The sequence below is a fragment of the Stegodyphus dumicola genome, chromosome 4 (assembly GCF_044657685.1).
Source record: "Stegodyphus dumicola isolate Sdum_Otavi_A_Nest chromosome 4, ASM4465768v1".
Classification (NCBI taxonomy): domain Eukaryota; kingdom Metazoa; phylum Arthropoda; class Arachnida; order Araneae; family Eresidae; genus Stegodyphus; species Stegodyphus dumicola.
The window spans coordinates 225,703,659-225,721,142 of record NC_140771.1 but is presented as its reverse complement, the minus strand read 5'-3'; the positions used below and the strand labels follow the sequence as shown (position 1 = coordinate 225,721,142).

The 17,484-nt window shown below is 36.5% G+C and overlaps 1 protein-coding gene across 1 annotated transcript in view; it reads right to left on the bottom strand.

The window, feature by feature from the left end:
* Window positions 1-17,484, bottom strand: part of LOC118189668 (mitochondrial carnitine/acylcarnitine carrier protein-like) — an 88,522-nt gene that overhangs the window by 7,009 nt on the left and 64,029 nt on the right. Inside the window, exon 8 of the mRNA XM_035360329.2 lies at window positions 13,288-13,412. Coding sequence (XP_035216220.1) covers window positions 13,288-13,412 — 125 coding nt within the window. The remainder of the gene's footprint in view (window positions 1-13,287; window positions 13,413-17,484) is intronic.

Here is a 17,484-nt window from a genome sequence, read left to right as displayed (position 1 = left end):
TATAAAAACAAGGTAAAAGCAGACATTAAAATCCAAGACACAATCCTCAAAACAGATTACATTAAGTAATAAAAACCAGTCTCTTTTAAATAATAAAATAAATTACAATTGGCCTCTCTTCCGATTAAACGGTCGAGAGGTAAGTCACAGGTATTAAAATATTTCTGACGAAGATTGTTAAAACAGGGACACTCAATTAAAATATGACGGACAGATAAACAAACATTAGAATTTAAACAACAGGCTCATTCTCAGCTTTTAAAAGGTAGTTATGTGTCATTCTAGTGTGACCAATTCTGAGGCGAGTCAAAAGAACTTCCTCCTTACGATTTCCAGCAAAATCCCAGTCCTCGATTCTGGGCTTTACATTTCGCAACTTGTTGTTCAGCTGAACGTCCCAAATTTGCTGCCTTTTTTTTTTTTTTTTTAACAGCATATTTTGCCGCGATGTCTGCAAGCTCGTTTCCCTTTATTCCCGTATGGCCGGGAACCCAGCAGTACAGGATTTCATATCCTCGTATCTTTAAGTTTATATGAATTTTCAGAACATCCACCACAACAGGATTTTGAGTGTTGGGAAAAGCTTCCAAAATTTTAAGGGCACTATACGAGTCTGCATAAACTATGAATTTTTTGTGGCAGAGCTTTGAGATGTACAGAAGACCATAATATATTGCAGTTAGTTCAGATGTTAGAACTGAGAAAGCATGGTGCAGGCATCTGCCCTCTATGTAATCTTCAAATACAAATGCCATCCCGACATGATCATTTGACTTAGATCCGTCTGTGTATATCGGATGATAACTGCTATATTTGTGCCTGTGCTCAGCGAAGAGTTGTCTGTGAACAATCTCATTAGTGCTTGCCTTCCTGTGATGTTTGAAAACATCAAGAAGCTGAATCCGTGAATTTTCCCAAGGTGGGATATCAAAATTCTGTACTGCTTGGGGGCGCATATCAGAGAGGGAATGTTCCTCAACAACAGGGAGAACTCTTAAAGCAAATGTAGGAACACAGGATGGACGTGTTTCAAATAATTTGTTACATGCATTATCAAGTAATCCCAGCTTATTAGGATGTTCAGGTTGCGATAGGATATTAAAATATTGCACAAGGGACAATTGCTCACGCCTCATATAAAGTGATGGTTCGTTAGAGTCAACATACAGACAACATACAGGAGAAGTTCTGAAAGCTCCTGAACAAATCTGCAGAGCTTGATGGTGAACAGGATCCAGTTTTAACAATACTGTTGACTGGGCGGATCCAAAAACAACTGATCCACAATCCAGTTTAGAGCGGATAAGCACTCTGTAAATGCAAAGCATGGAGCAATGCTCTGCACCCCAGGAGGTGTTCGCCAACACTTTTAAAATATTTAGTGTTTTTAGACACTTCTTTCTCAGGTTTAAAACATGAGAAAGGAAGGTCAATTTTCGGTCGAACGTCACTCCTAAAAATTTTACTTCAGGCGCAACTGGAATAATTGTACCATTCAGATATAACTCAGGTTCAGGATGGAGACCATGCTTCCTACAAAAGTGCACGCACACAGTTTTCTGTTTCGAAAATGTAAATCCCTGTTTGTCTGACCATTCTTCGATCTTATTCAGAGCCATCTGCAGTTGCCTCTCTACGTATCTCATGTCTGCCCCTCGACAGCTAATCTGCAGATCATCAACATATAGAGATCCCAAGATGGTAGGAGGCAGCTCTTTTAATACAGAGTTTATTTTTAAACTAAACAGGGTTACACTAAGCACACAGCCTTGAGGCACACCCTCTTCCTGTTCAAAAACATCTGACAAAACAGAGCCAATTCTTACTTGAAAAGTTCTAGCGTTCAAGAAATTCTGAATGAAAATTGGTAGGTTGCCACGCAAGCCACTCTCGTGAAGATCCCGAAGTATACCGTATCTCCATGCCTTATCGTAAGCTTTCTCAATGTCAAAGAATATTGAGACAAGGTGACTTCTTCTGACAAAGGCTTTTCGAATAGATGTCTCTAAAAGAAGCATATTATCTACAGTCGTTCTTCCCTTTCGAAAACCGCTTTGATAAGGCGATATAATATTATTCTTTTCCAAGAAGTAGACTAGGCGGCTGTTTACCATCTTTACAAACAGTTTGCAAACACAACTCGCAAAGGCAATTGGCCGATAGTTCGAGGGATTCCTCGGGTCTTTCCCTGGCTTCGCAATAGGAATTACTACAGCTCTCCTCCATGCACTGGGAAAAGTAGGCTCCTTCCACACTCTATTGTAAAGTGCAAGAAGGGCACTCAGTGACTTAAAGGACAGATGCTTTAGCATTTCATAATACACACCATCCAGACCCGCACAAGACCTATGTGTCTGCAACAAAGCTCTCCTTAATTCAACCATAGTAAAGTCTCTATTGTATGGCTCAGATTTGGAAGAGTTGAATGCGATGGCATTTATTTCAGAGTGCTGCTTGATAGAGAGAAATGCAGGTGAATAGTTTCTGCTGGAAGAAACGGCAGCAAATGTCTCACCGATAGTATTCGCAATTTCTTCTATGGAGCTAATCACTCGGCCATCTTTTTCCAGAAAGGAAAGTGAGTGGTCTTTATATATTCTGCATGCTTTTCGAACTCTTTCCCAGACCCGCTTACTAGGCATGGAGGATGTTATTGATGACACATATGAAATCCAGGAATCCCTCTGGCTCTGCCTTCTTACTTTTCGTGCATTTGCTTTGGCTCTTTTAAAGGCTATGAGGTTTCGCAGGGTAGGATATCTACGAAAAATACCCCATGCTTTTTTCTGTTTTTTCAGTGCTTCATGACAGTCGCGATTCCACCATGGTTTTGAATATTTTAGTAGTTTTCCTGATGTTCTAGGAATGGAGAGCATAGCTGCCTGAATAATAGTATTAGTAACAGCTTCAACAGCATCATCGATATGCCCATCTTCTACCATTTGATCTGTGAGCTCTGCAACGGAAGAGAAGAGTTCCCAGTCTGCCCTGTCCAGTATAAACCGAGGGAGTCTCGTCATGGGATTTGCTCCTCTTCGTGCAAGAGACACAAAAATGGGATAATGATCACTGTTGCAAAGATCTTTTCCCATATTAAAAGTGCAAAAAGGCAACAGAGATGGTGAACAGATGGCAAGGTCTAGAGCGTGGAATGTCCTTGAAGGCTCATGGAAGTACGTATCCTGCCCATTATTTAGGAGACAAAGGCTATGATCTTCGATCATCTGCTCAATTTGTCTTCCTCGGCAATTTGTATCTTTACTACCCCAGAGTGGACTATGGCCGTTAAAATCTCCTATTATGATGAAAGGCTCAGGCAGCTGCTCTAAAAGACCGACCATTTAAATCTTGCTGATCAATAAGCTCATTTGGAGGCAAATACAGAGAAACGACTGTAACAACAATATCAAAATTTGTTTGAATAGCGACAACTTGGAGGGATGTCGTCAAAGAAAGGACGAAGGAAAACCTCCAAAGTTTTGCCTGTTGTTCTGGTTTTACATTTGTTTCCTGTATTGCGAAGCATACAGGATGATAAGCATTAATTATGGCTTTGATGTCGAGCAAATTTCGGTGGAAACCGCAACAGTTCCATGAGACGAGGGTGGCCATTATGACTGGTTTTTGTTCTTTCTGTGCTCTTGTTTGGTTTTTCGTGGAAGTAGATGCGTGGGAACTTCTAGACCCTCTTCTACTTCCATACCGTCTGAATCCGCAGATTCAGAAATCATATCGTCAAGAGAGCTATTGCTAGGACTTCTATTTTTATTAATTATTTTGTGATTTTCAGTTTTAGGTTTACTTTGAATGACTTTTTTTTTTTTTTTTTTTTTTTTTTTTTTTTGTATTAAATGAGTTGCATTTTCCTTTTTCTTGGTGGATGTAGTCGGTTGGGTTTTATTTGGTTTAGTCTGCGTGCCTATTGATGTTTGGGTGGCAATGCTATGTGTTGTTTTAACTGCACTGGCATAAGATTTGTTTGATTGGAGCTGTGTGCTTTGAACTAGTTTTCTGGCTTCAGCATATGAGATGTTCCTGGTAACTTTAAGAGTCTGTACTTCTTTTTCGGATTTCCATTTTGGGCACAGGCGTGAAAATGCTGGGTGCTGACCCTTGCAATTTATACACAAAGGCGCAGTGGTACAATTTTCAGAATCGTGGCCAATCTGTGAGCATCGGGCGCATGCGAGGCTGCCACGACAAGTCATCTTAGAATGGCGGAAACGCTGGCACTGGAAACATCGCATAGGGTTAGGAATATAAGGTCTTACAGGAAGATTTAGATATCCGGCCTTAATATTCTTAGGCAGATCAGGCATGTTGAAGGTAAGGATCACGTGTTTTGCATCGATCAACTTACCTTCCTTTCGCATCTTGATCCGCCTAGCACCACAGACATTTTGGTCAGCTAACTCGGAGATGAACTCTTCTTCTGAAACACACAGAAGGTCGACCTCCGAGATCACACCTCTACAAGAATTAAGTGTTTTGTGCGCTGACACAGTTATAGATATTTCTCCAAATTTGGTTTGTCGGGAAAGAGAAGCAGACTGGGTGGCCGACATGGTATCAATAAGCAGGTCTCCTGACCGGAGACGCTTTATGTTCCTTGGCTCACCTATACATGAATGTATATATTTATTTATGAGAAAAGGAGACATCTTTTGCAGTTCACCAGAAGGACTAGAGATAACAAGGAAGCGTGAACAATCAGTAGATTCTTTGGCATTTGCATCGGTTCAGATCTTCTTCGTACTGGATTTGTCAATGATTTCAGTATCTTTGTCATTTTCATTGGTACGGGTCTTCTTGTTAATTGATTTATCAACAATTTCAATATCTTGGTTGGTGTCTTTTGAGTCAGGTTTTTTTAGAATGAATAAGGAAGCCATGATTGAAAAATATAAGATTCGGGTCCGATGGCCCCACCCACCACAGAGCCCAACAAGGGAACACAGATTCCTGTGTTAGGGCTAGCCGGACCTATACGCAAACTGAAGCCCCACAGTCAGCTTTCCCAAAAGCAGGTACTCCTGAGAGCTTGACCCCAAGCCACTGACACAAGGACTAGTGACCAGCCGATTGACACCCGTGAGGACGACTAAGGTGCCTCCCGTTTAGCTGAAGCAAAGACCAAAGTAGTGTGTTGGGGACAGTACCTTGCCCCTCAACTACCAGGACCCTCCTTTCCAGCGACACGGGTCTCCCCGCATGGCAAACACGTGGGCAGTTTTCTCGCCACTCGAAAACTAGAGACAAGGACTGCTCCAGTCTCTCGTGACGAGCCCCAAACTCCGTAGAGAGAAACCACAAGGGAGAAGTGAAGGGGAAAAGTTCCAGCCAAGAGGAGAAGAGACGGAAAAGAGGATAGATCACTGGGGCTCCAGGATCGTGACACCCGTCTCACCAAGAAGATGATCCCCTGAAGGGCTAGGGTACCTCAGGATTGCCACACCCGTACTCACAAAAGTGAGCCCCCTGAGGGGTCAAGAGAATTAAGATCTATTAAATGGTGGGAAGAACAACTGAATATGGCCAACAAAACAGTAATAGTTTGAAACAACCACCTGTGAGAAGTTTGGTACTCATAGTGCTCAAACAGAGCTTCTGGTAAAATTGGACGAACTTACATAATAGAAATTGCTGAAAGCCTTTTTACAAAGTGCAAAAATAAAAAGGGCCAAATTCTTTCATTTCATCTTCAATAATTTCATTTGAAAAACTCAACATTGATTGATGGATGTTTTACTGTAAGAGTTACAGATTAAAGTGAGGCTCAGATTTTTCACAGGAAAGACTGGCACAATGGGACCTCTGCCAATTTTCATAATTCAATGGCAGTCAACTTTCATAGTCAACATGGTAATACGTAAGTAGCTTGATTTTTTATCTATGTATCTCTAATAAGTCGTCACACTAACTTTTCCCTATTCCACTAAATATCACATTTCTTATGCTCTTATTTAAATTTATTTTTTGTAGAAACAGGCAGTTCTGCATTTTGAAGACATGTCAAGCATTAAACAATAAATATCTCACAGACAAGATTCGTGTTCTTAGCGGCAAAATAATTCAAGTTATACGAGTTTCTATCGTCATTTTTTTAACTTTTCTCACCAGGGAATATCTTTGACACATGTAGCAGGTAATTCTAAATATAAACTATATAAAAAAATAATTAAACCATTTATAATGAATGCTAATTAAATAAACAATTCTAAAAAGACTTTCTAAACAATATGGATTTCTAAACAACACCTGTAAATTTTTAAGGTACTCTTCTGTTATTGGGATCAAATTAAGAAATGTATTTATGTATGCATGGATGTATATATGTACATATGTACTTAAGTATGCATATGTGTGTATACACTCACACGTATAGGCACATACATCCATAAATACGTGCACATATGTACAAACCTTTCTGAATCCAGTTTTGATAACAGAAGAGTACCATTTTTAAATATATAAATAATAAAAATGAATAAATAATTCAGCACATTTTTAAAGTATCAATAGGCAGTTTAAATTTATTAAAAAACTTAAAATATGCATTTCAGTCATGTCACTTTTTCAACTGGTGTATGAACTGAAGCCAAATAAGAATGATAGGCAAAAACCCATTTTTGTTAATATTAAATGCATTAATTTCAGATGCTTGTTACCTTCTTCAAACTGATAATCCAGTTTTGGGATTTCACTCACAACAGAATTAAGGTTAGGTTAAGTTTTATGGCATGAAAGTAGAAAATCATTCTTCACCAAACACATGATTAATTATTTTACCAATAATGAAAATTGGAAATCAGTCAAACTTCAAGTCAGACAGTCAAAACTTTAAGAAACTTTAGTAAAACAAGATAAAATATCCCCACACAACACACAAAAACTGTACAAAAGGGATAAAGGTAATATATGGAAAATGCAAATACAGTGTCAATGAAAAAAGTTAAAAATATGTGAATAAAAGGGATTAACTCACTAGTTCTTGTGTATGATAATTGTAATAACACATAGAGGGCTTAAAATTAATGTAAAACCAATAGATGATAAAAATAAGCAGAATAAAGCCACCATTTAATTAAAATGCATTATATACATTAAATCGAATGGGAAAATCTTATTCTGTCTTTAAAAATGAATACAAAAACTGAGATTTTTCCTGATTAATATTTATAAAGTTGAAGTATTAAAATATTGCTTACTATTTTTTTTATTTCTTGCCAGATATACCATTTGAGCATAATTAAAACTTGAACACTCAATTAAAATATGTTGCATGGCTAGTAGAATATTACAAAGAGGAGTGATCTTAGAGTGACCAATACTTAATTGAATTAAAATTATGTCTTCCTTACTATTCTGCCCGATTCCCAACTCTCTAATGTATGTTTAATGCTTCATAATTTATTACTAAAGTTCCAAATGTTCTACCACTTGTTTAGGATTCTCTGCTTGGTTGTAGTTCTTATGTCTGAAACAGAAACAGTTGGCTTGACAAATCAACAGCATTCTTTGCCACTATATCTGCTAGTTCATTGCCTTTTATGCCAAGATGTCCCGGAATTCAGCAATAAAGAATTTCAAATCCTCGCTTTTCAGGTTTGCATTTTGGTTCAAAACTTCAGCAACATCAGCCTTGCCCTCATCACAAGGAGTTCTCAGACACTTTAATAGACTGGATGAATCAGAGTAAATGATGAATTTTTGTGAATGCTGTTTAGATATAAAGGATAATGTATAGTAAAAAGGCATTAATTGTGAAGTGAATGCAGAGTAAATTTGATGAAGCTGAAAACTGACAACTGAGTATTCTGAATTACATAGCCTTTGAGCCATCGGTATATATTGGGGTATACCTACTATAGTCACTTCTTTGTTCAGCAAAGAGTTTTCTGTAAATGATCTCACTTAATTTTTACCAGATAGACTGAAAACATTAAGTTGGACTGATGTATCATATCAAGGAGGAATTTCAAAAGGTTTTACCATTTGAACACTGATCCTGGATATGCAGCATTCCTCAAGCACAGAACGAATACTCAGTGGAAAAGGAGGCACATAGAATAGTAGATTATATATGAATTATTAAGATTGGAACTTGAGCAGAATAGTTAGATTGTGCCATTATACTAAAATAGTAAAAAAGAGACATCTTCACAAACTCATTAAAGCGTGAGAAGATGCCTCTTTTTTAAGATACCTTCTTTCAATTGCGAAAGGCATTCTTCATACAGATTCTGCATCAGAGATGTTCTGAATGCTTCAAAATGAATCTGCAGAGCCTGATAATGAAAGAGATTTAATTTTAACAGCACAGCAGACCGTGCAGATACATAAATAATTGACTCATAATAAATTTTAGATTGGATACAAGCTTTGTAGATGTGAAACAGAGAAGATCAATCTACTCCTCAATATGTATTAGATAAGACTTTCAGAATATTTCATTTTTTCATATAACAATTTCCTTAAGTTTAAATAAAAGAGAGGACATTTAGCTTCTAGTTGAATATTACATTTAGGAACTTTGTCTCCTGTGTAGTGGGAACTGGTGTATCACCCAAATACAGTTTAGGGTCTAGATGTAGATTTCTGCTGTGACAAATGGGAACACATATGGTCTTCTGACTTAAAAACTTGAATCCATTATATTCTGCCCACTCAGTAAATTTATTTAGAGCTACAAATAGCTCTTAGCCTGTAGCTCTGATTAAAATAGTTGCTTGCACCTTGACAGCTAATTTACAAGTCATCAATATATAATATTCACAGATAATACACGGAAGTTCTTTGAGAATACGGTTATTCTTAGACTGAAACGTGTCACACTCAATACACAGCCTAGGAAGACATCCTCTTCTTGAACAAACAGCTTTGATAGCAAAGAACCAATTTGAACTTGAAAATAACTGTTTGTTAAATAATTCCACAAAAAAAATTGGCAAATGACTGTATAAATCACACTCATACAGATCTTGCTGGATATCATACATCCATATTCTATCATAAGATTTTTCCATATCAAAAAGGATGGATACCAAGTGGTTCAAGTGGTTGTTAAACAACGACAGTATGAATTGCTCCCATGCTTTTCTTTGATATCTGTAGGTCTCATGACACTCACAGTTCCACTAGAGCTTTCAAAGTCTAGGCAATGACCTTGGGATAGAAAATTCAGCTGCTTGGAAAACTACTTTAAGAAATGACATTGATAGCTTCATAAATAAGCAAACTGTTCTAGCTCTCCTCTGTAAACAATGCAAAGGTAAAAAGCTGTTTCCAAGTTCGTTGACGAAAACAAAATCTGGGATTTCTTTGTAGAGGCCCTGATTCATCTTTAGTAAAAGTTAAAGGAAGTGATCATAGTTACATGAAACATTTTTAACACTAAAAGATAAGAATGAAGAGAGGTAGTAAAGATAAGGCTGAGTCAACAGCATATGTTCCTGATGACTCATGAAAATAGGTATTTTTGCCATTGCTTAAGAGACACAGGCAGTGATCATCAATCATTTGTTCTATCTTCCTCTTAAGTTAACATCATTATTTCCCCACAGAGTACTGAGTCCATTAAACAGGCTGCTGTTCTATAAGAACATCTAGGTTACCACCAAAAATAATGAAAGGATCAGGCAGCTGTTCTATAAGAACATCTAGGTCCCATTGATCAATGCACTCATCTGAAGGTAGAAAAATAGAGCACGCAGAAATCAAAATTTTTATATTCATCTGCATTCCTACAGCCTGGATACATGTTGTCAATGATAAGGCAGATGAGGGGTGGCCATAAGCAACAAGGAGAGCTATGCCTCCATGCACTCTCATCATTGACATTATCTTTCATGGCCTTCGAATACCTCCGAATCTTTGCAGATCTGGTTTCAGAAATGCTTCTTGCACCGCAAAGCAGAAAAAGCGGTGCACATCTATCAGATCTTTAATGGTCATATTATTTTGGCAGAAACTGTGACAGGTCTGTGAAATCACGGTGGGCACCATGAATATTTTGACGATCTGTTTTTTAGACTGCCCGGGTAACAGATGTTTTGGAATGTTTAATCCCTCTTATATTTCCATGCCCTCTGAATCAGCAGGGTCAGAATGCATACTTGCAAGTGAACTACTGCTGAGAACTTTACCTTTGGTTTTGATCACATTTTCTTTGATGCTTTCTTAAAGGTACTTGCCTGATTCTGTAAAGTTTGGTTTCCTTTTTTGCTGACATTTTGGAGCGCCTTTGGATTCTTGAGATTTTGTTATTTGTTCCAAAGATGCTTTTACTGACTGAAGTTTTATCATAGTGTTTGGAAAAAATGGAATGTAGTTTGAGTACCAACAACAGAAACATTTTTTACACTTTTGGCATAGGACGTATTTTTGCATGGTTGCATATTATTCACTATTCTGGCCTCTGTATATGAAATATTTGTTACTTTAAATGTTTGTACCTCCTTTTAATTTTTCCATCTTGGGCATTGCTTAGAGAATGCTGCATGCTGCCCTTGCAGTTTACATATAAAAGCACAGCAGAGCAATTTTCATTTTCATGGCCAGGCATGCAGCACTGGGCACATGTAAAGCTGTCAGAGCATGTTACATAGGGGAGTCAACTGAAAACCATAAAAGTAGAAATAAAAATCCACATATGGCGCCAGTGAGCTGTAAGTTGGCATGCCTGTTTGCGATAGTATGCCGGATGTCTCCTACGTGGCAGCAGCCAGCAGATGCACAAACACCGGCGCAACAACAGTTTCAAAATGGCAGCCCCACTAGCCACATGCACCAGCGAGGAGCAGTGACATGAGTCATGGATCGGCACATCATATTGTGCATGATGTTCTCCAGTTTCATAAGGTGTCTGCAAGATGGGTGCCCCAACAACTGACGCCTGAACTGAAACAGGGACATGTTGATGCGTGCGAAGACCTTTTGTGGCGTGCTGAACGTGACGGTAATGCCTTCCTGTCACGAATCGTCACTGGTGACGAAACATGGGTGCATTACCATCAGCCTGAAACAAAGCGAGCGAGAGGAGTGGCGCCACTCCTCATCACCGAAACCCAAAAAGTTTTGGACACAACCGTCTGCAGGGAAGGTTATGCTGACCCTCTTTAGGGATGAAAAGGGCATCATCTTGGAACACTACATGCCCCGAGGAACCTCTGTGACGAGTGCTACGTACTCGGACCTCATAAAAAATCCTCTCCGGCCTGCCATCAAAACGAAACGACGTGGATTGCTGTCAGCCGGTGTGCTGCTGCAACACGACAATGCACGGCCCCATACGGTGCGTGCAATGGTTGTGACCATCACAGACTTGAAATTTGAATACCTCCCACATCCCCCTTACTCGCCAGACCTCGCACCGAGTGATTTCCATCTGTTTGGTCCGCTCAAAGAAGCAATGGGCGGCAGGAAATTCCACTCCGATGAAAAGGTACGCAACGCGGTGCACGAGTGGTTGCGCCGTTGCCCAAAAGACTTTTTTTCTGCAGGTATTCAGGCTCTTCCGAAGCGCTGGCGGACTTGCATTGAATGAGGAGGGGACTATATTGAAAAGTGATTTACTTCTGTTCCCTGTATGACCAATAAATAATATTTTAAAAAATAATTATGGTTTTCATTTGACTCCCCCTCGTATTTCAGAATGGTCAAAGCACTGGCAATGGTAACAATATAAGGGGTTAGGAATATAAAGCTTCACAGGGCAATTAAGATACATAGTCTTAATATACTTGGGCAATTTATGTGACCTAAGAATTAAAATTACATGGTGTTAATTAGCAAGCCATCCCTGTATACCTTAATTCTAGCAGAATATACTTCCCGGTCAGAAAGTTCAGACACAAATTCTTCATCAGAAACTGGAAGAAGGTCAAATTCGAATATGAAACCCCAAGAAAAATTCTGAGTGTTGTGTGCTGAAACTTTCACTATGTTTTCTCTGTTTGGCCATTTTGAGAATTGAGGTCGATTAAATAGTAAAATGTGTTTCAATGAAAAGATTCTTAGAAATTTTTTGTGACTTTTTATAAGCATAATATTTAAAACACTTAAGAATTACAAATGGTGACATTTCTGAAAATTTGGAGAAGAACTGGTAACAAGATATCTACGAATCGGATCTGCAACAATATTCACACAAGACGTGGTTTCTTACAGATATACTAACATTTTTATTGCTTGAATCAAAGTTGGAATTAACTATAGTAGAAAGAATGGAAAGATTTAGACATTGGTCCACCACAGAGCCCAACAAGGAGTTGCAATACATGCATCAGTACTAAAAAGGTCAATACACTTTCAGAATACCTCTAACACTGCTCTCCACTCTAAAGGCATCCATCAGATGTTCCAACTGCTTATTTTGAAGCTACAGTGTCATTTGACCAACTGATTGATACACAGAGAACCGTACGTACCACTTGTTTAAACTGAAACAGAGGTCCAAGCAGTGTGTTGGAAACAGTACATCACCCCTCAACTACCAGGCTCTACTTTTCCAGCCATACTGCCTCCACAGTTGTTGAGAAGCTATAAACTAAAGGAGCCCCTGAAAAGGAAACCACAAGGAAGAAAGAAAAAAAAAAAAAAAAAAGAAAAAGTGGAAATCACTTTTTTTGGGGGGGGAGGAGCAATGAGGTCGTGATACTCATATCACTAAGAGGGTGAGGTCTTGGTGGGTTAAGGTACCTGGGGACTGGCACACCCATACTCACAGAATGAGCCCCTGAGATATGCAACAGAATTAAACAAGTACAAAATATGAACAGTACAAAAATATTACTCTTCTTTTTATACATATGTATCAGCTATTGCCATAAAAATATACAACTTCAATTTCCTTACAAGAAAATGAAATTAAATTACTTCAACTAAAGACTACAAAATGTGTACAAAGTAGAAATGATAATTTATTAATATTTCACATAACTAGCTAGAAATAATTCAAATAGCTAAATAAATGTTTCATATTAACTAAAATTATATATGACATTAAAATACTATAATACACAACTGCTGCAAATAGCATTAATATGTGCAAACAAATGGCTCTGCACTGATTAAAACATTAGATTTGAAAACAATTATACAGAATTTTACTTATACACTAAAATTCAAATTTTAAATTTTAAATAACAGCTTACATTTTTTTATTATTATTATTAACAAAAACAATTAAATATATCACTCTCTTTGCATTAAATTTTTTTTACACAAATACTAAAATTTAACACAAATAATTGTATTTGAGATATGAATGAAGATGACTCTACTTACAGCATTTGCTGGGAATGCTCTCAACATGACAGGGGTAGCCCCTTTATATAAAGCTCTAACCCCTTCCTCTTTCATTGCATGTCTAAAGACATCTCTTATTCCATTTGGATAAGTACCTTCAGGAGCTATAAAAAACATTAAATAAATAAATATATATATAAATAATAAAAAATATATAAATAAAGGGGTGGAGACAGAAATGACAATTTGTATCATATTTAAACTAATTTTAGCAAGGATAACCACATAAAAACATTTTTTAAAAAAACACTGATATCAATAGACATTATTCCTGTTTTCTCATGCAGTGGTATACAGATAAATGATATTTGTAAATTGTGTAATAAAATAATTTTACTCATTAATTATTAGGTTAGAAACACTGAAATATAAAAACATATGATGAACAAAAATAAGTACACTAAAACAAAAAGTATTCAAATTAGGAAAATATAAGCTTCACAAAGTGGGGGGAAAAAAAAAAAAAAAAAAAAAAAAGTTTTTTTATAAATCCGTTACTCATGTAAAATTCTTTTCCCTTACATGACAAAAGGGACAGTCACTGGAAAAAGTTTCAAAGAGGGAAAGACACTAGATACCACTAATTTTTCAGATCAAGGGGGATATTTTCCCTTTTGATATTCTTGCATCACAAATATACATATATTACACTAAAACATCAGATGTCTACAACTCTTGCTACAATTTCTCCCTATTCTCCCATTTCCTTATCCCTAATTATATAGATTTACCTTCCATTTATAACATCCCACATAATAATAATACACAATATATCCATATTTTAAAATATAACCCAAATAAATATGATTGTCATGTCCTTGATATCATGTCAATCCATCACTAATTTGCAAAATCATAATTTCAAAGAGGGGGAGGACATTCATAAAATTTGACTTACTAAAGTGGAAATACTTGGAAAATTTTATAAAACATTATTTAATTATTAGTATTTTGATAAAACATTATTAAGTTGAACTGAAACTGAAATTATTACTAAAAAATATTATTGTTTGATTTGGTATGATTTAATGACAACGAGCAATTACTAAATTTTACATTTATGACAGAAAGCTAAATGATTCTATATTAAGTTTTTAAGCCATTTGAAAACTGTTTTTCATTTTGACAACTGTTTCCATAAATTGCAATAATGTTAAAGGAAAAAATCTGAATTGTCTATATTGCAAATTAAACACATTTTAATTTCTATTAATTAGATATATTATTAAGAACTAAAATGAAGATTTAAATTATCAAATTAATTAAAATAAAAAATGAATACACTGTTTTTAAATTAAATTGATAAGCAATTAACAAAAGTAATTACTTTATGATTATGATTAACTTAAAAAGATAAGCTACAGATCTTATGTTTTGCTGAATGGCAACAGTCTGAAAACTGGCTATATTCAAGGTTAAACTTTAGATAAAGATGTTACGTTTAATACAGTTGCAACAATTGCCAAGGCAAAGGATGATATATGCAGCAGCATTTTGCATTGACTTTCACCCAGAGTTACCGTATTTGACGGCATATAAGACGCATTTTTTTCCCTAAATCTGGTCTCAAAAAAGTTACCTTCGTCTTATACGTGAAGGACACAGGTTAACTTTCAATATTGAATGCTATTTTTAGCCCGGATAAAGGTCTAGACACACATAACTTTTTCTATATCTGCCATAATTATTTTGCGCATGCGTGAAATATCTGTCGCCAAAAACCGCCAAAGCTCGAAGCTCATGTCGAAGTTTGAACAGGTTCGATGGTCATATTACGTCTACGGAGCCTTTCCTTCTTTACATAGACTTTCTTTGACTCAGCCAACACACGTGTTGGTATCGGTGCTACTCAGTATAAACGTGTCGGTATCGGTGCTTAAAACTATTTCTTTAAAAAAAAATACACTGGAAAATATGAATACAGAAAACAAGATATTAAGCTATAGAATTCAGCATAAACTAGGAGTGTTAAACTATGCCAAAGTGCATGGAAACAGAGCAGCAGCAAGGCCTTTCGGTCCACCACCTACCGAAAAAATTATACGTACTTTGGCAACTGCAGGATGATCAACTGAAGACTGCTAAAAAACACAAACATAACCTTTGAAGCCCAGCTCCATCTTGGCCTGAACTTGAAAATGCCGTAAAAATGTGGGTGATAGATAAGAGGAAATCTGGGCTAAGTGTTTCAACCAAAATGATAATCAATAAGGCCAAAAGATTTGCAGAAAAACATGGGAATCAGAACTTTTCAGGGTCTGAGGGCTGGAGCTACAGGTTCATGAAAAGGCAAGGCTTATCAATACGCACAAAAACAACTATTGCACAGAAAATGCCAGCGGATTATGAATTAAAAATACTAGCATTTCATAGGTTTGTTATAAATGCATGCAAGAAAACTTCTTTTGAACTTTGTCAAATAGGAAATATGGATGAAATTCAACTCGCATTTGATGTACCATCCAACAAGACTGTGAGTATTAAAGGGTCTAAATCAATAACCATAAAAACTACAGATCACGAAAAACCCCGATATATGGTAGTTCTAACATGTTGTGCTGCTGGCACAAAACTACCGCCATTTTTCATATTCAAAAGAAAAACTTCCAACGGGTGTAACTGTTCATGTTCATCCGAAAGGCTGGATGGACGAAGCTGGAATGAAACTATGGTTACAGAACGTATGGGCGAGGCGACCTGGTGGACTCTTAAGAAAACCCTCTCTTTTGGTTTTGGATCAGTTTAGCGTGCATAAAACTGAAACCATAAAGAATAAAGTGAGAGAATTAAAAACACAGATATCTGTCATTCGTGGTGGACTGACTAGCCAATTTGCAGCCTTTAGATGTATAAGTGAATAAGCCATTTAAGGAAAAAGTGCAAGAACAATGGAACAAGTGGATAGGAAAGCCACATCATGCCCTCACATCCTACGGTAGAATGCAGTGGCCCTCTATTTCACAAGTTTGTGAGTGAGTAAAAAGATATTGGGAGGACGTAAAGGCTGAAGTAATTGTTAAGTCCTTTAAGAAGTGCGGAATCAGTAATGCTCTTGACGGAGCAGAAGACAACGCATTATTCGAAGAAGGTGATACTAGCAATGACAGAAACAGTAGTGATGACGATATTCTCGTTTTCAATGATGATGATAGTGAAAAGGATTTTTATGGTTTTGAAAGTGATTAAAGTCTAATTTCATGATAGGCAACGTTTTCCTTGAATCTGTGTTTTTTGTTGTTTCTGCTTTATTTTGTATTGTTTGATTGCTTGCCGTTCATTCATTTATTCATTATTGAAATTTACATATCATGCTCAAAATAGCTTTCCATTTGTTAATTTTCCTTAATAAAAATATGTTTGGTAATTGCATTCAATGATTGTTTATTTGGCTTTTGCGAAACGTTAAAACTAAAAAAAACAACATTTTAAGTTATTGTGGTACCGCACTTTCACGCGGACTATTGAAACTTTTTTTCCTTGTGTGTGGCCTTCTAAATAAAAGTGCATCTTATATGCCACTGCGTCTTATATGCCGTCAAATACGGTAATTATAAAATTATCAATTTTACTCCCCATGTCTTTATTTTTTACTATTCTTACCAAACAGTTTTTACTATGTTTAATTTTATTTTGCTGAATCTTGCCACACTGTAAGAAAATTTGTACGAATGGCAACCCGCATCTTCTATCAGTTTCATGCCAATACAGAAGCAGCTAATAATGTAACACTAAAATGGACTCTTCCAAACTTTAATTATGGCAAACCTTAGCGTCTTTCAAGCATGTTGCTGTGAAACTGCCAATTTGAAATCAACTTTGATAAAATGTAAGTAACATTTATAGTTTTGGCCTATTAATATGTAAAAATCCACTATTTATTAGACTTTTATGTATATATTTCTTCCACTTCATTTGCTTCTTAATTTTTATTTCATTTTTTCATAAATTTTCATTCGTTTTTTTTAATTAATTGTCTATCATCAAGTCAAGGAATCATTTCACATTTCTGAATGTTACAATTAGAACTCAGATTTTATAAAATTCATTAGAAAATTTAAAATTGGAATAGAGATTTTGTTCAGAAATGCAAAATGACAAAATGCAGTCGGTTGTATGGAGAGATTCCAGTTCCCCTAGAAAAGTTGGCATCTTTCTATGGAATCAGTAACAATTATC